Source organism: Typopeltis vanoorti, chromosome 24 (assembly GCF_054136105.1).
Source record: "Typopeltis vanoorti isolate ZY-2024b chromosome 24, IOZ_Tvanoo_1.0, whole genome shotgun sequence".
In the NCBI taxonomy this organism is placed as follows: domain Eukaryota; kingdom Metazoa; phylum Arthropoda; class Arachnida; order Uropygi; family Thelyphonidae; genus Typopeltis; species Typopeltis vanoorti.
The window spans coordinates 49028170-49054892 of NC_143572.1; the positions used below are offsets into that span (position 1 = coordinate 49028170).

General features: G+C 36.5%; 1 protein-coding gene across 6 annotated transcripts in view; it reads left to right on the forward strand.

The window, feature by feature from the left end:
• The window catches only part of LOC150093183 (phospholipid-transporting ATPase IF-like), a 799705-nt gene that overhangs the window by 19491 nt on the left and 753491 nt on the right, over nt 1-26723 (forward strand). For all 6 annotated transcript variants that reach the window (XM_090413774.1, XM_090413776.1, XM_090413778.1 and 3 more), the window contains exon 2: nt 23818-23934. In XM_090413774.1, the coding sequence (XP_090269900.1) occupies nt 23818-23934 (117 nt within the window). The remainder of the gene's footprint in view (nt 1-23817; nt 23935-26723) is intronic.

Consider the following 26723-nt stretch of genomic DNA (forward strand, 5'->3'; position numbering starts at 1 on the left):
AATGACAATGCAGATGTTGCTGTCACCCAGGTCCTAGGTGGGGGGGAGGTAATGAATAGCAATGCTGTAGCTCATGAAGTTAACTGAGGCATGGCTGTTGCTGTTATCCCTCAGTTGAGATATGAACAAATGAGCAGCTCTGATCGATGGTGGGGTGAGCCTGCCACGGTGTAGAGGCAACAGGTTCTGAGATTTCTTCTCTATTCCAGGGTGAGCCTGTTACTGAGGGGGGGAACAGTGCTGCATTTTTGGAGTTTGACCTGTACTTGAACATTCAATAAAGGTCGAAACTGGTCTGGGTAGTGGCCCTTCCCTTAATGCATAGCATTATACATGTCCGCAAGGAGGTGTGCTTTGCATTATGGGAGATACTAAGACAAGTAGCGATGATAGCTTGGTTTACCTTTGCCATGAGTTGCCTCAGTCCTGAAGATACTTTAGGCACAAACTTTGTTTGCTTACACTTGAATAATGGATCAAAATTTATTATAGTCTAACCAAGTGGGGAAAAAAACAAACAAACCTCAAAGTGCTGCTATGATAAGAAGTACTGTAACATGTAGAGATGAGGAAGTGGTTGTGCCACTGTATAAAGCACTGGTCAAATACTTGGACTATTGTGCTCAGATCTGATCAGCTGGTTTTCACTGTGATCTGGAGATGGTGCAGAGACAAGTGACTAAGACAATATTAGGACTTTGGACTGCTGGCTATGGAGAGAGGTTGAAAAAATGTGGATTGCTGAATTTCGTGGATAAGAGGAAAAGAGATGATCAGATAGAGACTGATCAGATTCAAGTTAGTGAGAGGATTTTATTGGATTAATCCAGATGAGATTATAAAAAGAGTAGAATACAAGAGGGGGAAAACTAGGGGTTATCTCTAGAAGTTATGTAAGAGTGTGGTGAAGAAGTAGGAGCAGATTTTTTACAAGGAGAATTGTAGTGAATAGAACTTATTACCAGAAAGTGTTGTTAATGCAAGGAGTGTTAAACATTTTAAGATTCAGTATGATAAATATGTTGTCATTTGAATGAACCTCCCATGATGAGTGATGACTCCCTGAAGAGTACAATAATAATAATAAGGTGACAGCTTCATTGGACAAAGGCGATTGATACACAATAGTATACGTAGATTTTGCAAAGATTTTTGATAGATTACCACATGATAAGTTGATAGTCAAACTAACGCAGATGGGGTTGGATATTAGACTAGTGCATTGAATTGGAAATTGGCTATCACATAGGTATCTGCAAGTTGGATATGGGTAAACGATATCCTGAAAGAGGAAAGTCACTAGCGGTGTGCCTCAGGGATCTGTTTTAGGACCATTGCTGTTTAACCTGTATGTTAATACAGGTTAAATGAGGTTTACAGGAGGACAAGTGGTATGATAGAGGACAAGAATAGCGAGAAAAATATGAATAAAAAAATGAGAGTAGAGGAGTATGGAAAGGTTGGATGATTGTGAGGTTTTCAGAGATGGTCTCAATTGGGAAGATGAATGGCAAACAAGAGTGGCTGACTTGCTGAGAGAGAAATGGATGAGCTGAAAGAGCAGGTGGAATGTCTCGGGAATGATAGAAGAGGAGAGAATAGGAACGGTAGAAGAGAGGGAATGAGAGAGAGCTTTGGGAATGGTAGAAGAAGAGAGAATAGGAACAGTAGAAGAGAGGAAAGGAGAGAGAGAGAGAGTTATGGAATGATAGAAGAGGAGAGCATGGAAGCAGTAAGAGAGAGAGAGGGAATGAGAAGAATGCGAGGGAGTGCTAGAACCAGGGATAGAGTGATGTCAGGAAGGAGGTAAGTAGGGGAACACATGAGAGAAAGTGTTAGAGGGGAGAGAGAGAGAGAGTGAGGGATGCAGGTGAGCAATTGAGGAACAGGGTTTTAAGAGGTGTGATGTATGGGGACGCGATGATCCATGGTGTGCAAGATAGGATGCATGAGGAGTGTTTGCCTGGAGGAACAATAGAAAGAGTAGCTGTGGCAATTAAGAGAGGTGAAAGGGTGAATGAGATGATTGTTATGGTAGGAAGGAATGACTTGAGAGGCAATGTAAATTGGGCGGCGAGAGATATGAGATTCTTGCTTGAGGTCATAGAAAAGAAAATGCAGAGAGGAAAGATAGTGTGCGTGTTGCCTAGGTCTGATAGTGACGAGTTGAGTAGAAGAGCAGTAATAGTGAATAGCATAATAGCTAGAATCTGTCAGAAGAGAGGATTGGAATATGTGGATGCTTGGAGGGTGTTTGAGGACAGAAAGGAATTGTATGTGAGAGACTCTTTGCATTTGAATGAGGAAGGACATAAGCATACGGAGAGATTGCTGTTTTCTGAACGAGTCGGTGTGTCAATGCAGTGAAACTAGAATACCCAGGGTGGATTGTAGCAGGGATTACCTCTTGTGGGTGCTTGGGAGAAGGGGGACGACATCAGGTAACGCTGAGTCTAGAGGGGATAATGTATAGACACATTATCCCCTCTAGACTCAGCGTAGTATAGACACAGTGGCATTTTTATGCTTTATACTAATGCCAGGAGTATCCGGAATAAAGGAGAGGAATTGGTGGTGCTGATAGCATCAGCCTGGCCAAAGATTATTGGGATATCTGAGACGTGGTTGACAGAAGAGGATATAATAACAGGAATAGAAGTAGTAGGGTACAGCATTTTTTGGTAGGATAGGAAGGGAAAGCGTATAGGTGGAGTACTGCTTATGATAAGTGACGACATGTTCTCTAAGAGTGGAGGCAAAATATCCTATCTTGCCCACCTCTATAAGGTAGAGGTGGGCAAGATAGGATATTTAGTGGGGTGTTGCTACAAACCAAGGAGCAGAGAGGGTGGCGACCAGGAGATGTTGAGCTTGGCAAGTGCAAGAAGGAGAAGAATGATTGTTATGGGAGATTTTAACTACAGCAGTATAAATTGGGGACAGGAAATGCATGTAACAATAAGGGAATGGAATTTCTAGAATTCTTGAGGGACAAATGTCCTAGGCAACATGTAATAGAGGGAACAAGGGGTTCAAGAATTTTGGATTTGGTCATAGCATCACAATAGCTGATAATAAGTGAGATAACATCTCTCCCACCAGTTGGAGAGAGTGACCATGTGGTTTTAACTTGGAAGATGAATAGACATACAGGAGTATCAAAGAGACAGGAACATATGTGGAATTATAAGGCAGGTGATTATAATAGTCTTAGATATCAACTTGGGGAAGTTTCATTAATGCTTGGAAATTGTGAAGGAATATTTGTTAGCAGCAATAGTAAGCTGTATTCCATAAGTGAAGAAGAGGACACAATTTGGTGTAAAGTGGATGACAAACAATATTAAACAGAAACTGCATGTGAAAAAGAGGCTATAGAAGTGATATAAGGAGATATAAGGTGAAGAGTAGATGCATGAATAATATAAGACATAAGCCAGGAGAGTTACTAGTATGGTAAGGAAGGTGAAACTGGAATATGAGAAGAGATTGGCCCTAAGATCCAAAGAAAATTCTAGGGAATTTTTTAGCTATGTGGCCAGTAGGAGAAATGATTGTGGGATAAAAATGGGAATAGAGTGACTGATGCAGAACACATAGTGGAATTGTTCAATAACACTTTATTTGAGTATTTCATCCTGGAGGAGTAAATTTTAATACTAAAGGAATCGGGCAGGTTCTAGATTTAGAGGTACAGGAGGAGAATGTGTTCCAAATACTGAGTACTCTGGATGTCAGTAAAGCTGTGGGACTGAATGGTATTTCACCACGAGTTTTGAGATGGAACGTGGAATTTATCCTTGGTGGGGATATATTGTTGGAGGTGGAGGAAATAAGGTATCTTGGAGTGTTAGTGGATAAGGATCTGAAATTAATGGGACACGTTGCCAAAATTGTAAGGACAACACAAAGAATTCTGGGAATGATGTGGGGTCATTGACTTGTAGAAGTGAGGAGATTCTTGTTCCACTGTATAAGCCTTGATTAGTCTATATGTTGACTACTGTGCCCATATTTGGTCACTTGGTTTTCAAAAGGAAGAAAAGATGTTGGATAGGGTTCAGAGGCAATTGACTAAGTAGTTTCTGATCTCTGGAATGTGTAGAATATCAGAAAGGTTGAGAACATGAAATTTACAGAGTCTGGTGGAAATGAGGAAGAGAGCGTGATATGAAACAGACATACAAGTTGGTATGGAGTTGTTATAGGAACAGTGTTGAAGGGGATTTTCATAAAATGGTGGGAGATCAGGGGAGAACATGTGGTCATCCTTGGAGGCTCTATAAGGAGGTGGTGAACAAGGGAGTGAGAATCAGGATTTTTGCATGGAGAGTTGTGAATGAGCAGAATGCATTGCCCGAGAGTGTGGTATCTGCAAAGATTTGAGTGTGTTTAAGGCAAGGTATGATGTGAGTGTGTGTATGCTAAAAGTACTCCTAGATGAGTCTTTGACTCCATGGGGGCCTTAGGTTAATAATAATAATATTCCTGGGTCTTACTGCCACTGATGAGACCTCAGTAAATGAAACTGGTCTTTTGCATTAATGGAGGGTAGTGACCCTCCATTAATGCAAAAGTGTGCTTTGATTTATGTGATACAAAGGCAATTGATGTGAAGTCATCACCCTCTTAGTACAAGTAGTCTAGGTGTGAAGAGACTTCATGTCTAACTTTGTTTGCTTACACTTGGATAAAGGATTAAACAATGCCAATCTTAAAACAAAGCATAGAATATAATTTCTTGACCAGTATAATTTACTTTTCAATCAAGCTCCCATCCCATTCGTGTGTTATCTCCTATCTAGGAGGCTGGTTACCATGATGTGACTCATGGTTGACTATGGGCATAACGACATGTTGTGAGGACCCTATCTCTTCCACATGTTGTCTTAATTATTTATAGCTGTAAATCTGTTTGTGTTCATGGGGCTGGATTGCCTGCTCTGAGGGACCAAAAACCCGAGTTGCCAGATGAAAAAACCCTGTACCTCCTTATGAGACCCAATAACTCACCTTTAGTTGAAAGAAACCAGATAAAGGGTTCCTTATGTCGTGGACAGGTATCGAACCATGGTCTTTTTGACCGAAGGGTTTCATCTATACCAACTGAGCTATAGAACCAAGTTAAAGAAAAAAACTTTCTGCTACTTTAATGACTACCTCAGAGATTAAGAATGGTCTATGATTGGCTGCATCATTTTTATCTTGCTGTATAATGGAATTATTTTTCTCTTCTTTCACTCATTAGGAATTGTGCTTTTGTGGAGACTTAACATAGAGACATTCATTTGATATGACATTGACATAGAGACTCTTGCACATTGCTTTAACCCCTTAACGCACCACTTAAAAATCAGAAAGTGGTCGTTTTTCTGCCAATTTTTTTATTCTTTATTTTCTTTATACACAAAATAACATTAACAAATCTTGGAAAAAAACACAAAAAATGTCTCTTTTTGCAAAAAAAAGGTTAACTAAATTATCCATCTACTTCGCTAAACCTTAACTCAGGCAACAAAAAAATCTTGAAAATAATAATGTTTCAGTCAAAATTTACCACTGTGTGATAAATTCTAAAACACGGGATGACACAAAGAGAAATGTCACAGTCGGTACACATATATCTTGTTTCTTTGCAAATCCTTTTATTGTGTTCATTTCTTTTTCTTGAGCAGAGGAAACACTGTCGAGCTGGATTTTCTTTCTTTTCTGTTGGTGGTATGAAAGATGGAAAATGTCGTGCAGATAATCTCAGTGGTGATGGGATATTTGATGGACGTCCACTTCTTGAAATGCTTGTAGTTTTATATTTTTCAATGGAGAGTTCGATTACTTTGAGGCGAAAATCAAGTAAATCCATGTTACCGCTAGATTTTTGGTAAAGCATGAAAGCATTCCACAGTGCCAGGTCTAAGAGATGAAAGAAAATCTTTGTATAATACTTCTTGCCTCTCTTTCTGGGTACAACATACGAAGACAGGTGTTGATCAACGAGATCAACACCACCCATGGTTTGGTTGTAATCCAACACAAGTTGCGTTTTTTTATTCATCCTTTGCGCATCTCTATATCTACCATTGATGTAGTGTGAATGGTAGAGATAAGGGAGATATCCTTCTTGTCCTATTTCATTACACACACTTTCCCTCTCTGAAAACGAATTACTTCTCCAGTTTTAAATTTTTTTATTCTTCATTTCGCTGGGTACTTCTTTTCGTGATACGCATAATGTTCCATAAACATCAGTCTTATTTATTATCAATAGATCCGCTAATCCAGGTGAATTATAGAAATTGTCTATAGTCAAACAATAACCTTTATTCAATAAAGGTTTCATCAAAGTCATCACTACTTGCGAAGACATTGGAAGATTGATAAAATCTCTGTCCAGAATGGTATTCTTGCTATAGATTATAAAATTATAGACATATCCACTTTGTGATTCACATAATAAGTATGTTTTTATGTCGAATCTGGCCCTTTTGAGAGGAATGTATTACACCCATCCCAGATGACCTTTATAAAGCAATAATCTTTCGTCAATAGTCACCAATTTCTCTGGCGTAATCGAATTGCCAAATTTTCTATTCAAATGTTCATAAATTGGCCAGATTTTGTTGAGGTTTGGCGAGGGTGATTTGCTGGATCAAATTCATCATTATTTGAAAAATGTAGAAATTGTTTTATGGCCTCAAAGCGTTTCCCGCTCATACAATCTGGAAAAAATGGTGTATATAATAATGGATTTTTTGTTCAATAATGACAGTATTCTGGTTTTCTTACTTTTCTTACTTTCTGATTTCATTTGGATTTGTGTCATACCAAGAAGTCTTTTCTTTACCAAGGGTACGACTCCTTGCATATTTATTTGTTTCATCCACAACACGTTGAATCAATTGATCATAAAAAAAAAAGCTCAAAAACAATTAGGCAGTTATAATCACCAATATCAATATTTTTTATACCGAGATGTTCTGTGAAAGCGACTGGTAGAGGTGGATGAGCATCTTGTTGCATTGGATACCATTGTTGGGCTAAAGCAAGTTTCGTCATCAGTACTTTCATCCTCTGAAATAGCATCAACTTCTGAATCACTGCTACTGTGTTTTAAAGTTTCATCTTCTGAACTAAATAACTAGTCTTGATCACTATCCATGATAGGGTAATAAATATAACGTAAATATAAATAACAAACAAATGTTATAAAATATAAATGGCCTCGATATAAACAGCACTCTAGTGAACAAATGTGCAATTGCAAAACAAAGAATTGACATTCACAGGTGATGATGCAGCAGGCAATAGTGGACAAAAAATGTGCAACCACAAACGAAATAGCTGATACACGCCGTTGGCATTGTTTCTTGGTTGAAAGGAAATAGGCACAAAATTGTCTAGCGTGTATATTCGTATTTATATGTGAAGCCAAAATTCACGGTCACACGTATTAACTCGGGTGCATAGAAAAAATTTGGTTTCTTGGACCTGAGTTAACTCGGTTGAGTGCGTTAAGGGGTTATAATCATTTGACACACAGCAAATGAATTCCCTCAAATTTTCTTTGGTCTGTTTGGTCAACTTTGTTTTATAATTTGGCAATGTAATGTTATAGCCCTTTAGGAGGGTTTGAATAAGCTGGACAGATGGGCAAATGAATGGTGGTGTCAGTTTAATGTAACTAAATGATGTAAGGTCTTAAAATATGGGATCCATCAATGGGAAACTGCATACTCTATTATAAAAGCTCTACTAGAGGAAGTGGAAGAGGCAAGGGACCTTGAAGTGATGATTGATAGAAACTTGAAATATAAGGAACATATTGCTAAGGTGAGAAGGTAACCCAGAGGATTGCTGCAGTACTAAGAAGGACTCTAACCAGCAGAGATAGAAGAATTATGGTTCCATTTGTATAAAGCCCTGATCAGATCACATATGCATTATTGTGTTCAGATTTGTTTGCTGGGGTTTATTATTATTATTATCAACAGATCTCTGTGGAGTCAACAGATTCATCATGGGAATAACAAAAATTATATTAGGACTGTACCACGTTAGCTAGAAAGATAGATTGAGACGTGCAGACTGCAGAGTTTGGTCGATAGAAGGAGAGATTATATGATTAAGACATTTAAACTCTTGAGGTGTAGTTACAGGATTGACATTAGGGAGTTCTTCTGTATGGTAGATCAAGAGGAAGGAGCAAGAATAAGGGGCCATCCATGGAGGGGTGGTTGGACTATAGAATGCATTGTCTGATAGGGTAGTGAGAGAACAATCCGTGAATGAATTTTAAGAATGTTATGATGGACTAGGATGGAGTTGTTTAAGATGGGCTTCCCATTATGAGTCTTATAATTCCATTGAGGCACTGAATAAAAAATAATTTATTACCCTTTTCTCACCTTTGCTGTCACTCTCCCAGCCAGTTCTTTATACTGCTGCTGAGCTCGTTTACCATGTTTCTCTCATTATTGGTTTCATGACATTTTCTTTATATGTAGTTTTGTTCATATGTATATATAAGTTTTGTTCATCCATTTAATTCTCCAGTGATTTTTTCTCTCACCAATAGGATGTTTTTTATTTAAATTTTTTAAAAAAATCTTTTTATTATTATTATTATTATTACGTGACACCCCCAGGGAGTTCAAAGACGCAACGAGGGAGGGCACCTACTCTGCAACTCTCTGTCTCCATCCAACTACAACTACACCAACAGCATCTGCCACCCACTACTAATACTAGTATTTCCATAGACAACCACAAACATCCATGCCCACAGCGGGATTCGAACCCGCAGCCTTTTGGCTGGAGAGCAGACACGCTAACCACTAAACCAACCAGGCCGGCATCTTTTTCTATTTTAGTTATTTTTATTGTAGTACCTGATTATTCCATTTTTATGACTCAGGACATTTTTCTGAGGCTGTTGGATATGATATGGCACCACTGTAGCCAAACTTTATGTTGCATTATTTAGTCTCAAACACATTGTGATTTTTTATTGCTAATCAATTTGAGAAGTAGTTACATTGCTAATAATTTTTCAGGTAAATTGTTTCTGCTAAATTCTTATTTACTGCCAAGTAAAAGACAAACAGAATCTTAAACTTACTCCCAAAAGGTTGTTGAGTTTTTCCAGTAATATATGAAAAAAAAAAAAAAAGTACATATACTGTACTTTTTTTTTTTTTTTTGAAAAATATCCTTTTCGTATATGGAATTCCACTTAGGTTGAAGACCTAGAGTGGCTTAAGATTAGATAATTATACACTACAGACAAATCGGCCTTCAGAACACATACAATTAATAGACAAAAGATATTGTTGTTGGTGATGATGGGTGGTAGATGCCATTGATGGTAGTAGTGTCATAGTAGAAGAGTTAAGTAGTAGTGGAGAGGGTGAAATGTATTTAGCAAAGTAGAGTGCCCTCCCTCAATGAGTTCTTGGACTCCCTGGAGATGTCAGGTAATAATAATAATAATAAAAATCCTGCTTGAGAGACTAAAGATGGAACTCTTTTGTTACACTTCAGGCCTTCAATAAGTAATGTAGTGGGTTGCACTGAGTGACGAAATTCATCTACACCTAAAGATATTTGCAAATATTCATGATCACAGTAGGATATGAACCCACTACCTATTGGTTGGAGATTGGATATGCTGGCCACTTGGCCAATCCAGATGTGACTGTTAGAAAAATTTTATTTATTTATTTATTTATTTCATTATGGTAATAAAAGTAATACTATTCAGTTATTTGCTTTCTCATCAGGTCAGTTTGAAAAACAAAGAATCTCACTATAAGGACTTTATCTCTGAACCAGATAATATAAAGAGCAGGTGTTCATGGAAATTGAAAATAAATGCAGTGAAGAAAGGAATGGGAACTAGATTTTTCTCTCATAGAGCAACATATAACTGGAATAGTTTGTCTTTGGAACTTGTGAGTTCAGATAGTGTGAATAAATTCAAAAGAAGCTTTGCTATAAAAAATCATGACAATCAGTGCTCAGGTCCTATACAGTGATGTATACACAGTGTGTACAGACACAGAACCTTATAACATAGTGACTGGAGAATTCCAGATTTATTTCCTATAGGGTGCATTAAAAAAATAAAATAAACAAAAGAAGATTGTGTGAGTCAGATCACAATCCTATTGTGAACTGACTATTAAAGTGATTGATTAAAAAAAAAAAAAGGAACAGTGGACTAATATATATATATATATATATATATATATATAACTTTGTGTATATATACAAGAAAATTAAACTTTTTTAAGGTAATTTGATACAATGATTTCAATGTTCGAGGGCTTAAATATATATTCTTGACTCATGTTGGAATCTAAAGTCATATTGTTGGAAATATTGTAGTTCTTGATAAAACAAAAACCTTGAACTTTTCTTGGTATGATGACATCACATTCATAACTAAATTAGCCTCCAAAATGCTAGGCTTTCTCATTCTTTATTCTGTGGTTATTCTGCTTAAAACCTTTTCACATTTGAGCAGCACTGGTTGCCATTTGTTCATGATCTAACTTTCTACAGTTGCTGAATTATCTGCTCTTCTCCTCTTCTTTTATGCTTGCTCCCACATTTTTGTGGAACAATTCACTATCATTAATATTGACTATAAATTTATATAATATTTAACCTTTATAAATTTATACTTTACCTCAGGGGCTTGCTATAAGTGAGTATGGGAATGGGAATGGCAATGAAGTAAGACCAAGTTGCTTGACTTGGTCTTCCCCCCCCCCTTTCTTTTCCTTGCAGTTAAAGTTTGTCTTCTCTTCCATGGTTCTGGCCCTGTCCTTAATGGACTGCAGCAGAGAAGTGGCAAGCCAGCTGCAGCATTTTCACTATAACTACAATGAACAGAAGAACACAGTCACAAGATGCTTTAGATGTTACTGCTTTTGGGGGGGCAGTCTACGCATCTCCTTTGTAAATTTACCTAGATATCACTTAAGGTGTGATCACAGAGATCACACAAATATATCAATGATCAGTGTTAGAACATTAGTTAAAACTTGAAGGCTTAAACTGTTAAAAGAAGAATTAACAAAATTTAAGTGGAGTTTAGTAGGTATATCACAGATACATTGGACAGACAAGGGATATGTTAACATCCAAAATGCAAGAATATTTTATTTGTGAAAAAAAAAAAAAGTTGGAATACACAGAGAAGGAACAGCAATCATTGTAAAAAAACCATCTTTTAAATTCAGTAAAAGAAATCATCCCACACACTTCAAGATTAATCTCACTAAGATTAAAGGTAAAAGAACAAAACATGCATATTCATGTAATACAAGTTTATGCACTAGATCACTTTCATGGGGATGATGAATGCGAGGAATTTCTTAAAAATCTGCAAACAGAAATTGGTTATACCAACATAAAACACATGTTCATAGTAATGGGACACTTCAGTTCATAAATAGGTAAGTATTCTGAGGACATGGAATGAGTAATGAGAAAATTTGGAATTGATGAAAGAAATGAAAAAGGCGATACATTGAATTTTGCATGACAACAGTATTAACAATTACTACCACTTTATTTTTTTCTCCACTTTTACATTTTACTGCATCTCCATATATAACTTTCTGATACCTATCTGACAGCCAGTCACTGATCCAGTCAGAAGTCTGTTATCCAATCCCATCTATTTCAGTTTATTTAGATGGGATTGGAACTGAGATTGGAAAAAACTTAGAAGGCAGTAAAAACGATCATTGGAACAACAGAATTTTTCAACATCAAAGTGGGCTTGCATCAAGGGCCAGCACTTTAGCCCATTTCTATTTGTGATTATTTTAGATGCACTCAGTGAAGGAGTAGCCAAAAATACACCAGAATATATTATGTGCAGGTGACTTGGCTATCACAGGTAACACTGTAGAAGAGGTCCAAAAGAGTTTTATAGAGTGGCAAAATATCTTGGAGGATATGCGACTAAAGATAAATATTAATATAGATATACTAATTTCTTATTAATATTAATAAGAAATTAGTATAAAGAATAGAGAAGGTGGTATATTGAAAGAAGTTGACCATTTTAGGTACCTGGGATCAGCCATAGAGAGAGAGAGAGAGAGAGAGAGAGAGAAGGCACATGTAACTTGGCAGTCGGCAAAAGAATTAGGCAGGTTGGACTAAATGGAAGGAGATATCAGCAGTGATATGTGACAAAAATGCACTGAAAAAAGTAAAAATAAGTAGATATAAATCAGCCATTCAACAGCCTTGTTTTTTGAAGCAGACACATTGGCAACAAAAAGAACTCAGGAGGAACAATTGTAAAGAACAGAGATGAGGATGCTAAGATAGATAAATGGAACATCAAGGAACATATTATGTGCAGGTGTGCATAGGAGGAAGGAAGATATAAGGAAGGAGATGGGAGTTAGAAAAATTAGTGACAAATTGTGAGAAAGTAGAATGAGATGGGCTGGCCATGTATGGATATGACTGGTAGACCACCCAATTCAGAGAGTTACAACAATGGAAGTGACAGGTAAGAGAAGAAAAGGAAAAACCAAGGAAAAGATGGTGGGAAAACATCAAAAGTGATATCGAAGAAGTTAGAGTGGAAAGAAGAGATGCCTAAGATAGATATAGGTGGAAGAAAATTGACCAAGCTGCAGACCACAGGACTGTCTGGAACTAAAATGCCAAAAAGAAGAAGCAGCTCTATTTCAGTTTATGTAGTTGTGTAGCAGTCTATCAAAAGCTTTTGCAAAATCTGAGTATACCAGTGTATATGCATCTCTCTTGTCCAAGACATTTATCACCTTGTTATACTACACAAGTTAGTAAAACATGATCTCCCTTTAACAAACCCATGCTGATAGCCACAAAGAATATTGCTATTATCAACCCATTTCAGTATCATACTTCTCACCAATTGCTCTAAGTACCTTTACCACAACTCCAGATATTCGGATTGGCGTATAATTTCTGGGCACAGCCTTATCACCACCTTTATGCAGTGGAACAATTTATCTTCTTTGCACTTTCTTGGAACCTGTGATATTGTAAGACATTAAACAGGCATGCCGATTACCTGGAATGTTCCCTTAAGATGTGTAGTGATATGTCATCAAATTCTATTGCCTTATTGACATTAAAGTTATTTATTTACTAAAATACCTCCTGCTCACTCATAATTAACTCACTTTTGCTCTCAGTTTCTCTAGCTTTTGCTAGAGAAACTGAGGGAGTGAAAGAATGCAAAGATGTACAAGTGAAAGATAGTGATAAGGGAGTGAAAGAAAGTATGAATGAGGAAACGTAAGTAAGGTGTGGCAGAACAAGAGGTAGCGAGATTACAGGAGTGATAGAGAGTGAAATTGTCGGAATGCAAGATTTAATGAAATAGTTATTGAAAATGAAATGAGCAATATGTAGAGTGATGTTAGACATCTAGTGGAAGTAAAAGTGATGATACCATCGTGGAAGTAATGCAGAAGTCATATTTCCATATAGATATATGTGGAAACATCCATACCATATCATATCATATGGAAATATGACATGGATATATGGAAATATGACTTCTGCACTACTTCCACCTTGGTTTCATCACCTCTGGGTCTGGCTCTCACTGATGAGACCTCAATAAATGTTGAAATCAGTCTGGGTGACCTTTCCCTTAATGCATAGCATTATATATGTCTGCAAGGAGATGTGCTTTGCATTATGGGATGCTAAAGCAGGTGATGTGAAGTCATACCACCTTTACCGCGAGTTTCCCCATTCCTGAAATTACTTCAGGTGCAAACTTTGTTTGCTTACACTTGGATAAAGGATTAAACCACATATATAATTCCAAGCATAACCAAGTGGAAAACAACTTCCATCATTTAGATAGTTAGTTACTGAGAGAGTCCGTAAGGTCTGCTATCCAGGTGAGAGAATGAGTAGGATAAATAAGGTGTTGGACATGAGGAAGAAATGAGCAAGAGAGTTAGTCATGATTGCAGGGACAAATGATCTAAGCAGACATAAGAAGGACGTGAGAACAAATATCAAGAGACTGTTGAGAAGACTGAAAGATAACAGTGTAGTAGGAGAGGTTGTCAGTGTGTTGCAGAGATATGATGATGATGAGTTGCAACGGAGAGCCAAAATCATGAATAGTATGCTATCAGAGAAGTGTGAGGAAAGGGAGTGCAGTTGGTGGATGTATGGCATGTATTTGAGGGAAGAATGAAATTAGACAGGCATGATGGGTTGCATTTAAATGGCTTTGGAGTGAATGTACTGGAGAAAGTGTTGCTGGATGAAAGTATAGTGTGCGATGTGTGCAAGAGATCAGAAGAAAGAGATGAAGGGAAAAATCAGGAAAGTGGTACTGAAGAGACAGAAGTGCTTGACAGCGGAAACAATAGTAGTGTGAGAGATGAAGAGAGAACAGGAATGCAAGAAGAACAGGGAAAGGGGGGGGGAGCTTGGGTAGACAGGGACACATGGCAGGAGAGTGGATGCTGAAAGTGGCAGTGAATGTGTGTATGAAGATGGAGTATATTGCGATGTGGGTTGGAAAGTTCAGACTGAGCAGATATATGTGGTAAATTGTGATAAAGGTGATTGCGTAGGTGCGGTGGGGGACAATCATAACCAACACATGGCTTGGATAGGATTGGCTAAAAAATGAACAGCTGTGTTTGTTTACAAATGCCAAAGTATCAGAAATGAGGGAGATGAAATGGTTTCAGTGATCGAGTTTATTCACCCCAAAATCATTGGAATAAGTGAACATTGATTGAATGAAGATAATATCATAACAGGAATAGAACCAGAAGGATACAATATTTTTCGTGAGGATAGAAAGGGCAAGAAGGAAGGAGGGAGTGCTGCTGATGATAGCAGGGGAATTAAGTCCACATAAGGTAGACATGAAAGGGGGAAATAGTGGCAGTGATTATGAGGCAGTGTGGTGTAATGTGGAGGTTGAGAGGAATGTTGTTATAGGCCTGGGAATGTGGAAGGTAGTGAAGAAGAAATGTATAAGCAACTTGGATTATGAACAAAGGAAGGGTGATTATTATGGGTGATTTTAATTATGGCAGTATAGATTGGCATGAAGAGATAGCATTTGGTAATAAGAAAAGTGAATTTCCCAAGTTCTTGAGAGATAACTATCCCAGGCAGCATGTAAAGGAGGGCATGCAGGGATCAAGAGTTCTAGATCTAATCATTTCATCACAGGATGTAATTCTGAGAGGAGTTGCACACTTTCCTCCAGTTGCTGAAAGTAATCATGAAGTAATCACCTGTGTTGTGGCTAGTCATATCCAGACTCTTGTGAGGAAAGATTATATGTGGAATTATAAGGCTCGTGATTATGACAAGTTTAGGAGACAGCTTGGAGCTATAAAATGGAACAAGGAATTAATCGGTAAGAAAATAAATGCTGATGGGAATTGACAAAGAAATACATAACAGCATCAATGTGGGAATGTATTCTGTAGGCCACAAGGTTGAATAAGGTAGGTGTAAAATGGATGAATGTGGAGCTTAAGCATGAAATCTTGAAAAAGAAAGTATGTTGGAGGAAGTATACAAGATGAATAATGGTAATAATCAGTCACATTAAGAATATAAAGAACAAGCCAGAAGACTGACTCATTTAGTAAGGAAAACAAAAGTAAGTATGAGCAGAAGTTGGCAAATCAGGCAAAGAAAAACCTGAGAGAGTTTTTTAGATATGTTGACAAGTAGAAGGAAGAACGATCATCGTAAGATGAAGTTAATGGATGAAAGTGCTAGAATGGTAGCTGCTGCAGAAGACATTGTTGAGGTATTCGGTGAATCAATTTATGAGGGTGTTTCATCCTGATCAGGGTGGAGTCATGAGGAAATTTAGTGTAGAGGACATAGGAGAGGATGGCTTAATTGTGAGTGAGCAGGAGGTATTTGAGGAAATAACCTTGGTGTCAATAAGGCGATAGGAGTTGATGATATACTGTTAAATTGTGAATGAAACTATGTTATGTAATTTATTTTTTTTCATTCACATTTAACATTGCTTATTAAATATTAATCATGGCTTATATAAAATTATTTATTATTACTTAATTAAGAATTACTAATTAAATATTTATTGAAAAACTGACCTACTATTAATTTATGAAATATTAAAATGTATAGAATTTTGTATAACCAAATATATATGGTGTAACGTAAAGTGTTATTTTATATTTAACTGTATAGTAATCAATAAGTTGAAGAAGTAGCTTAAATATTATGTTGTTCTTATTTGTGAAATATTTAATGTTATATAATCACTCATGTAGTAGTAAAAGAGCATACATTACATCGGCGAAATGTTTACGCTTAGTCTATTGTCATGGAAACGCACGCGTAAACAACCACGAGTGGAGTAGAGCGTGGCGTTCGAACAGTAAGGTGAGGAGTGAAGGTCATAGAAAAAACGTAAAGGAGAGAAGGAAGGTCATAGATAAGACAGAAAGGGAGAGAAGAATTATTATTAAGCGAGGGAGGAGAGAGTTTTGCGGAACCAGAACGAAAGTAGCATACAAGTAAAGAAGGAAGATTATAGAATCCTTAGGGCAGAAATTTATGAGTATAGTGTTCGGACGTGAACCTATAAGTAGTGAAACATAAAGTTTAATGTTATAAGCGAAATCTGCTGTTGTTATGAAGAAAGGTTAAAGCCGTAATCAGATAAAAAGGAAACTGGACAGTCAATGCGAAAATTCTGATTAGTTCCAGTTAATCTGGATTACGATTAAATTCTATGTTGTCCTAGGAAAAGATTATATTGATTACTTGGAGAAAAGTGAACAAGAGAAGATATCAGTACCTAATTACTGTTGTTTGGAATAGTGAAGTACGACTAACACTAGTACAGTTTAAACTGTGAAGAATATTTGTTATGTGTGTTCCGCTAACGTTAATTAAGTTAATTCATAAGTGCTCTCTCAATAATTTGAAGTGTTGAAGAATTTGTCCGGTAAGAGTAGTTGTATGTTTGTCTAATTTAGCATTAACTGTGATATATCTCTGATGTTCAAGAACCGGAATATATTTGCTTGGAATATTGCTTACGTAGTTTATTGCCTGCTGTGAATATAAACATTGAGCTGATAGATTTGTGAAGACTGAATAAATGTGAAATTGTTATATTAACTTGAGATAAGAAGATTTGTGTTTTTGAGACTGTGAATAGTATATGAAAGTTAGAACATTGAATTAGCATCAGTGACCTGAGAAGATGTGTTAAGTTAATTGTATAGTTCCATTTTAAAATAGAGTTCTTGTATTTGTTAACCATATCATATATTAAATGTTTTATTTTGTTGATCTAAATATTGTGTTTGCCTGAATTCCTTATTATTGCACCGTTCATAAACATTCGAATCTTGCGGGAACCCCAAGTAAAAAATGATAATAGATGATTCGGCCTAATGAGATGACTGCTGACTTAATTTAGAACTGATCCTACTATTTATATAGACTAATCTAAGAATAGGGTGGCGCAGTATAAATATAAATTTCCCTACTTTTGGATCGGTGATCATTTCGTAATTAGTTATATTATTCATAAAAGTGACTTGAAACTAGATAGATTTAGAACACGACAGAAAAGAGTCGTCACCACAATACCACTATGGATCTTAATTAAATGTTTCAGGGAATTGGCATGCCTTTTTAATAAAAGTCTTACAAAAGCACAGGTTCCAAGGGTGTGGAAGGAAGGTAAAATTATTCCACTGCATAAAGATTGTGATAAGGTTGTAACTTCAGATTATAGGTTGGTCTGTATATCTGGAGTTGTGGTGAAAGTACTGTAGAGAAGGATACAAAAATGGGTTGACAACAGCAGTATTCTCTGTGGTTATCAGCATGGGTTTGTTATAATATTATAACGTTTGTCACCTTGTTATAGTATTATAACAAGGTTACAAATACCTTGGACAGTGGAGATAAATATACAGTTGTGTACTTAGATTTTGCAAAGGATTTTGAGAGACTGCTACATGAAAAACTGTTAAATAAATTGAAACAGACAGGATTGGATAACAAACTTCTGAGTTGGATCAGTGACTGGCTATCAGATAGGCATCAGAAATTTGTATATGGAGGTGTGGTATCCCAAAAGAGAAATGTCACTAGTTGTGTGACACATGTGGGTCATACCACTAGTGACAGTTTTGGGGCCATTGTTGTTCATTTTGTATGTTAATAATATTGGGATGGGTTTAACTAGTGATATGTAGCTATTTGCAGATAATGCAAAACTGGGGGGGGGATAGTAATGCAGAGTCAAGCAGATGTTATGGCTTTACAAGAGGCCTTGAATAGATTGAATGAATGGGCAAGTAAGTGGAACTGCCAGTTCACTGTTGCAAAGTGTAAGATTTTGAGATTTGGTAAGCAACAATGGTAAGCCTGATGAAAGAAATTAAAAAGAGACAAGTCAGATATTTTGGACATATTCTGAGACATAACTGCCTACAAAGGACACTTCTTGAAGGAACCGTTGAGGGAAAGAGGAAGACGAAGACTGGGGTGGATGAAAAATATAGAAGACTGGACCTATCTCTCATATGAGGAATGCAGCAGAGAGTGCAGAATAGAACATGGTGGAGACACATATGGTAGTCAATCTCCTGGAGGGAGAAGACACCTGACAGGACAGGAAGCAACAATGGGTTGCAAAGTATACACTTGGTGGGGAAAGTTTGACAGTAGTAGAGGAGATGAGAGATTAGGAGTGATAGTGGGCAAGGACCTGAAATTCAGGGGCCACATTGCACAAATTATGAAGATGTCACATTGGATAATGGCAATGATGTGGAGGACCCTGAAATGCAGAAATGGGAGGTTATGATGCCATTGTGTAAGGCCTTGATCAGGCCTCATTGATTATTTTGCACAGATTTGGTCGCCGAGTTTTCATGGTGACTGGGATATGTTAGAAAGGGTCCAGAGAAGATTTCCAAAGGTGGTCAGTGGTCTTTGGAATGTGGAGTACGAGGACAGATTGAGAGAATGTAAGTTACAGAGCCTCGTGAATAGGAGAAAGGGATGGGGATATGATTCAGACATACAAGCTAGTCAGTAGTTGTTATCAGGTCGACATGGAAGAGATTTTTCATAGAATGGGAGCAGGGGTAGAAAAAGAGGCCATTGCTGGAAACTGTATAAGGAGGGTTGTGAGCAGAGGAGTGAGGAGTAGGTTCTTGGCAGGGAGAGTGGTTGGTGAGTGAAATGCATTGCCTGAGTATGTTGTGGATTTGAGAAAGGTTGAATGAACATTGCATGCAATAGTGTGTTTTTCCCACGATGAGTCTCTGACTCCCTGTAGGTCAAATGTTAACAATAATAATAATGTCCTCTACATGTAAGTTTCTCATGATTTCACCCAGGTCGGGATGAACACTCTTATAAATTGATCACTGAACACCTCAACAATGTTTTCTGCAGCAGTTAACATTCTACCAGTTTCATCCATTTTACATCATCTTACCATAATCATTCTTCCTTCTACTTGCCACATATTTAAAAAACTTTCTATTGTTTTTCTTTACCTGATTTGCTAATTTCTGTTCATACTGCATGTTTGTTGTTCTTACTGAGTCATTCTCCTGGCTTGTTCTTTATACTCTTCACATAACTGATTATTACCATTATTCATCTGGTACTGCCTCCAAAGTACCTTCTTCTTCCAGATTTCATGATTAAGCTCCACATTTATCTATTTAGCCTACCTTATTCAGCCTTTTGGCCTTCGGAATACATTCACACATTGATGCAGTTATGCATTTCTTTGTCAGTTCCCAGACAGCGTTTATTTCCTTACCACTCAACTCCTCATTCCATGATATAGCTCCAAGCTGTTTCATAACCTTGTCATAATCACCAGCCTTGTACATCCACATATATCTTTTTTTCACAGAAGTCTACATATGGCTAGCCACAATCCTGATGGTCACTTTCACCAACTGGAGAAAGTGACCATCAGGAAAGTGTGAAACCCCACTCACAATTATATTGTGAGTGGGGTTTCACAATTTAAATCTGATGAAATGATCAGATTTAAAATGCTTGATCCTTGCATGTCCTCATTTGCATGCTGCATGAGATATAAGAGATGCCAAAAATACACCATGGAATATATTATTTGCAGATGACTTGGCTATCACAGATGACATTGTAGAAGAGGCCCAAAAGAGTTTTATAGAGTGGCAAAATACCTTGGAGGATACGGGTCTAAAGATAAATGTTAATATAGATATATACTAATTCTTATTAATATTAATAAGAAATTAGTATAAAGGATAGAGAATATTGAAAGAAGTGGACCATTTTAGGTACCTGGGATCAACCATAGAGAGAGAGAGAGAGAGAGAAAGCACATGTAACTTGGCAGTGAAAGAAAGAATTAGGCAAGTTGGACTAAATAGTAGGAGATGTCAGAAGTGATATGAGATATATAAATCAGCCATTATACCAGCCTTGTTGTGCAGAGTAGAGACATCGGCAACAAAGAGAACTCAAAAAAAAATATAAAATTGATAAAAAATGAGAAAAAAATCCTTAGCCCGCCTACAGTACAAAATGTACTATAGGTTTGCAAGTCATCTTTCATGTGTGGGAGCAACATAAAAAAAGAAAAAATAAATAAATAGAAAAATTTTTTTATTCCTGTTAGGATGTCATCTTCATTCAACCTTGTTTCACTTATTCCAACGATTTTGGGGCGAAACATTTCATCTCCGTTATTTCTTATATTTGTGGCATTTGTAAATAAACACAGCACTTCACTTTTACATCTATAATCAGTCTTACCCAAGCCACTTGTTGGTTATGATTTCCCCACCATACTTGCCCCTGCCTAATCACCTTTATGCCTGTTACCCACATATATCTGCCTAAGTGTCAACTTCCCCATTCCCTTCCTAATCAATTCAATTTCTGTGCTGATCGTCCCATACATAGATTCACTACTACTTCCAACATCTACTCTCCTTATGCCGTGTGTCCTTGTCCATGCAGGTTGCCCCCCTGCATTTCCCTGTTCCTTTTGTATTCCCGTTTCCATTGCCAAGCACTTCTGTCTCTTTAATACCACTCTCCTGATCACTTCGTTTCATCTCTTACTTCTGATCTCTTGCTTGCATCACATACAGTGCACTTCCATCTATCAATTCTTCACTGTACCCACTCCAGAGCCATTCAGATGCAGTCAATCATGTCTGTATAATTCCATTCTTCTCACAATTACAAGCTATTCATCCACGAACTGTACTCCCTTCTACTCACACAGCTCTGGTAGCATTCCATTCATGATTCTGGCTCTCCATCTCAACTCATTATTGTCATACCTCAATAACCTTTTCTACTATGCTGTTATCTTTCATTCTCCTCAATAACCTCCTAATATTCTCCTTACATCCTTCTCGTGTTGCCAAATTGCCAAATGAAACAAGCAATGATAGCACAGTGGTAAAAAACAGTCATACAGTCAGGAATGCATATCAATACTTGAAGTAGAAAAAGCTATCAAAGGCTTGAAATGGGGAAAGGCAGCAGGAGTAGATGATATTCAACCAGAAATGCTGAAGTAGTGGTATAAAAGTCTAACAGTGGCTGCACTGCATAGTTCAGAAGGCCTGGACAGAGGGATGAATTCCTGATGATTGAAGTAGAGCTCTAATAGTACCCATATATAAAAAGGGAAATAAAACTGAATGTGAGAATTACAGTGGTATTGTATTTCCCTACTGAGTGTTCTGGGCAAGATTTATGCCAGTATACTTGAGAAATGGTTGAGAAGAATTGTGGAAGAAAAGCTTGGTGAAGAACAAGCTGGATTCAGGCTAAATAGAGGCTGTCAGGATCGGATCTTCACTTTATGACAAATAGTTGAGAAAGCATGGGAATATAACAAAGATCTGTATTTAAGTTTTGTCAATCTGTAAAAGGCATACGACATGGTGCGAAGAGAGAGAAGCTATTCAAAACACTACAGTTATATGGGGTGTCAATGGGGCATTATATCAAGCAATACTTAGTCTTTATTTGAGTTGTAAATCAGCAGTTAGAATTGAAGGAAGTACAGGGAAGATGGTTTAATGCTAAATCTAGTGTGAGACAAGGATGTACATTATCCCCTCTGTTATTCATTATCTATATGGATCACATTATGAAGGAAAGTGGTATTAAACATGATATCAGAATTGGAGATGTTAATGTCAGCTGTTTGCTTTATGCAGACAATGTTATACTTCTAAATAAATCCACTACAAGTTTGCAAGATTCTCTGACTAAATTGAATAACTGTTGTAATAGATATAGTATGAAGGTCAGCAATAAAAAGACAAAGACAATGAAAAAGGTAGAATTGTTGAAAATGTCAATTGTGTTGTGAACGGAGAACCTGTGGAATAAGTAAAACATTTCAGCTACTTAGGCACGATGTTTAGTGAAGATGGTAAATTAAATATGGAAATAGACAACAGAATCAACAAAGCTGGTATGGTAGAAAGTCAATTGAATAAATTCGTATGGAATAAAAGAGAAATTAGTCGGAACACTAAATTAGCTGTATACAAGACAGTGTTCAAATCAGTTTTAACTTATGGATCTGAGAGCTGGCTCAGAAGTAAAACACTTGACCAAAGACTAGAGACTGGATATGGGAGTTCTGAGAAAGGTTAGAGGCGTGAACAGATGGCATCAATGGCAATATCATATTAATAAACGAGGATCTTAGGAAAGAACTTGACATTGTCAGCATCCAGGAATGCATTAGCTGAACTAATCTCAGGTGGTATGGTCACTTAAACAGAATGGGGCGAGGAGAGATTAGCAAAACAAGTGTTCTCTTGGCAGGTTGGCAGGAAAACGACCTAGAGGAAGACCAAGATATAGGTGGATTGATATGGTACAGAGTGCCTTAGACGATAGAAATATAAGATCTGATAATGTTGGAGTCTTGACAAGTAACAGACTGAGACTGATTTGGAGGAAATTTGTAGATGGTAATGATGTAAATTTTTGTAAATGTAAATGAAGGAAATTAGTAATAATGTAAATTTTTCATGTAGTACTATGATATCCTGTACACCCCTTGAGGGTACATGTCAGGAATTTGATGATGATGATGATAAATAAATAAAAAATTAACAAAGAAAAAGAAACTTGTAGTATATGCAAAGCCAGCAGAATATATTTATTTAATAAATTTATTAATTTTTAGAAATGCTGATTCTTACTATATTCCTCAGATTCTCATACCATTTTGACACTTCTGCTCACATTCCAGGTCTTCCTTGATGAGGATTTGGATGATCATTATATTTTGAATTGAATTTAAGACAGGTCCATGTTTCCTTAATTTCAAAGTTTGGTCGATTGGTAGATCCTCTGCTACTAATGGCTCACGAAAAAAGTTAAGCAAGTTTGAGTGCAGTTAGTAGTTGGAAGGGTCAATTGTTCGATGCTGTTGGCACACTCTCCCTCGATGAGTCTTTGGACTCCCTGGAGGTGTCTAATAATAATAATAATAATAATATTACATATAAAATTTACTTTGCAACTGACTTTGTGCAATAATTAATGGAGACAATGGTGTTCTAATATAGCATTATACAAACTGGTATGCTAATATGCAATATTCACTCCCCCACGCTCACATTTTTCTCTACTAATGAAAAGGTAAAAATGGGGTGCAGAGGACCTAGTATTTTCTTTAGACTTTTTTTTTTAACCAATATGTATAATGATATAGTGTACATTTTACTTTTTTTTTTTTTTTTGTAGAGAAGGCATCATAACAAAAGAGGATCTCGATTTGTTTACATTGATGACCATGTACCACCTGACGAAGAAGTAAAAATTGTCCAGAGTTTTCCAAATAATAAAGTTGTCACTTCAAAGGTAATGTTATAATTTCAACAATAATCATATATTCTGATCTGAAGTCAATTGTTTTTATTTTAGAATTTTATACCGGTTACTTTATTTTAATTAACCACTGATTTATAAAAAAAAAGGCATTCATGGTTAATATATTACAATTGAATAGGAAAAGTGAGATATACAGTAAATACAGTGTAAAAGTATAGTACTTAGATAACCATGATTGGAAATAGTAAACCTTCTTTCCTGTTATCAGAAAATAAAAAGCAAACAGAGAGGTGACAGTAAATAGTATTCTTAAATATCTTTCTCATTCTCAAAATTCCTTAGAAATACTAATAGTATTAGTATTATTTCTAGGCTTTCTTAGAGTCACTATAGATATTGTGGGATTCTTACCATTCCACATACTATGATATCTATCATATATTGCCTGAAGCTGGAATTTTAGTGTATTCACTATACGACCTGATGGCAGTGCATCCCATATTTGTCACTTGCCATGGAAACATGGTGAGTGACAAATATGGGAACTACTCCTTACTTGCTTGTTTATAACACCTTTTATACAGCTTTTAGAGATTTCTTATTTTCCCCATCACTTACTACCGTGTACAGTATATCCTTTATATCTATTTGATAGGCTTCTTTTGCCAGAAGAGGAAATATTTCTCAGAAGAAGAGGAAATATTTCCTCTTCTTCCCATTCTCCTCCTGCTATCTGTCAAGTTCTGCAAGTTGCGTTCTTTCGAATCATCCTCATACCCAATTCTGCTATCTAGTACAGTTAAAAGTTACTCACCTCTCAGTTACTTCCAATGTTTTTCTTTCTCCTGTAGATATTTGGAACAATAGCTATGCACTGTAGTCAGATGTGCTCTGATCATTGTCTTATACATTGATTCTGTAATATACAGTCAGAGTCTTATCTTGACTTGTCAGCATCCTTCATGTGATGACAGGCTTCCAGGTGACTTCCACAACATCCCTCTCTTAACCTCAACTATTTATCCAGCATAACCCCCAGATCCCTTGCCTCTACCACCTACTGGAAAACATTTTCATCAATATGGCACACTGTATTCCATTTCCTTGAACAAATAGCAAAATTTTACATTTGGCAATATTCAATTGAAATGTCCACCCATCTACTCATAGAATTAGTCTATTCAAATTCTTATGTAGTGAATTTCACATCAGAATTTTCTACTTATTTTCCTTCTCCTACTTCTTCCCCTTCACTTTTGCATCATCTACAAACAGCTGAATATCTTTTTTCAAATCTTGGATTACAAAATTTATAAAATTATTTAAATTAGAGATTGATAGTAGAATTTTCTACTGTTTTGAAAAGGAGAGTAATAGCAGAATTTTCCACACTTGTATTATTCTCTCTTCAGCTCTGCATCATTTAGAAATAATTGAATATCTTCCTTCAAACCTTGGGCTACATAATTTACATATAAATTAATTTACTTTAAAAAAAAATTCAGAAATATTTAAAAATTATGTATTTTTCTTCTACCTAATACAGTTGTTCATCTATTATAAAATGTAACCAGATTGCTGAAATGAGATTGCATTTTTTAATAGTCTTATACTCTCTTTTGTACAGTGAACCATCCTCTTAATACTGACCTCTTGTCCAATGATTTTTTTGGCTGCCTCTTTATGTATGGGCATGATCTTTCACTCTTCAGGAACTCCACTTTTGCAGACCCTGAAAAACAATGCATGTAGAAATATCTTATCTATATTTGCTGCCTTATTAATCTTCATCAACTTCCATTTCTCCTTCATCTAACATAAAATATTTATTGAATTATTTAAATTAAGGGGATATTAAATTCCACATTATTTCAAAGCCGAATAAGAAACTCAAAGATAGAAATCTATCAAATCTAAGAGAATTTCATGCCGAATATAAAAACTATATAAAGTTCGACGAGTCCAAGCGCAAGCCAACACCTGGTAGTGCAATGCCTGGGCAACTCGTTGCAAAGGTGGAGCAAGCTGTTAGACTATAAGTACTTGGTTAGACTATAATAAATTTAGTTTAATCCTTTATCCAAGTGTAAGCAAACAAAGTTTTCACCTGAAAATATCTTCAGGACTGAGGTAAGGTAATGCAACATCAGGCAACTCTGAGCAAAGGTGGACCAAGCTCTCATCACTCCTTGTCTCAGTATCTCCCATAATGCAAAGCACATCTCCTTGCAGATATCTATACTGCTATGCATTAAGGGAAGGGCTGGTGTTGCACTACCTTACCTCAGTCCTAAAGATATTTTCAGGCACAAACTTTGTTTGTTTACACCTTGGATAAAGGATTAAACTAAATTTATTATTGTGGAGCAAGCTCCAATCACTGTTCTTAGTATTTACCTATAATGTAAAACAACAGCTCCTAGGAGATGTATTACTGTTCTACATTATGAGAGAAGGTCACTTCCCAGACCGGTTTCGACCTTTTTTGAGGTCTCATCAGTGAGTAGGTAGACCTGAATAATACTAAGATGGTAGTGAACAGAACTTTACATATACTCTGCTATATGAAATGCCAAGAAGGTGTACCAATAAATTATTTAAAATGAAGAACCAAGAGGCTACAATTCGGCGACGTAAAAATTATTTAAATTAAGGGGATATTAAATCCCACATTATTTCAATTATTTCAATAATATTGCTTTAGTATCTTAGATTAGATTTCTATCTTTGAGTTTCTTATTCGGCTTTGAAATAATGTGGGATTTAATATCCCCTTAATTTAAATAATTTTTACGTCACCAAATTGAAGCCTCTTGACT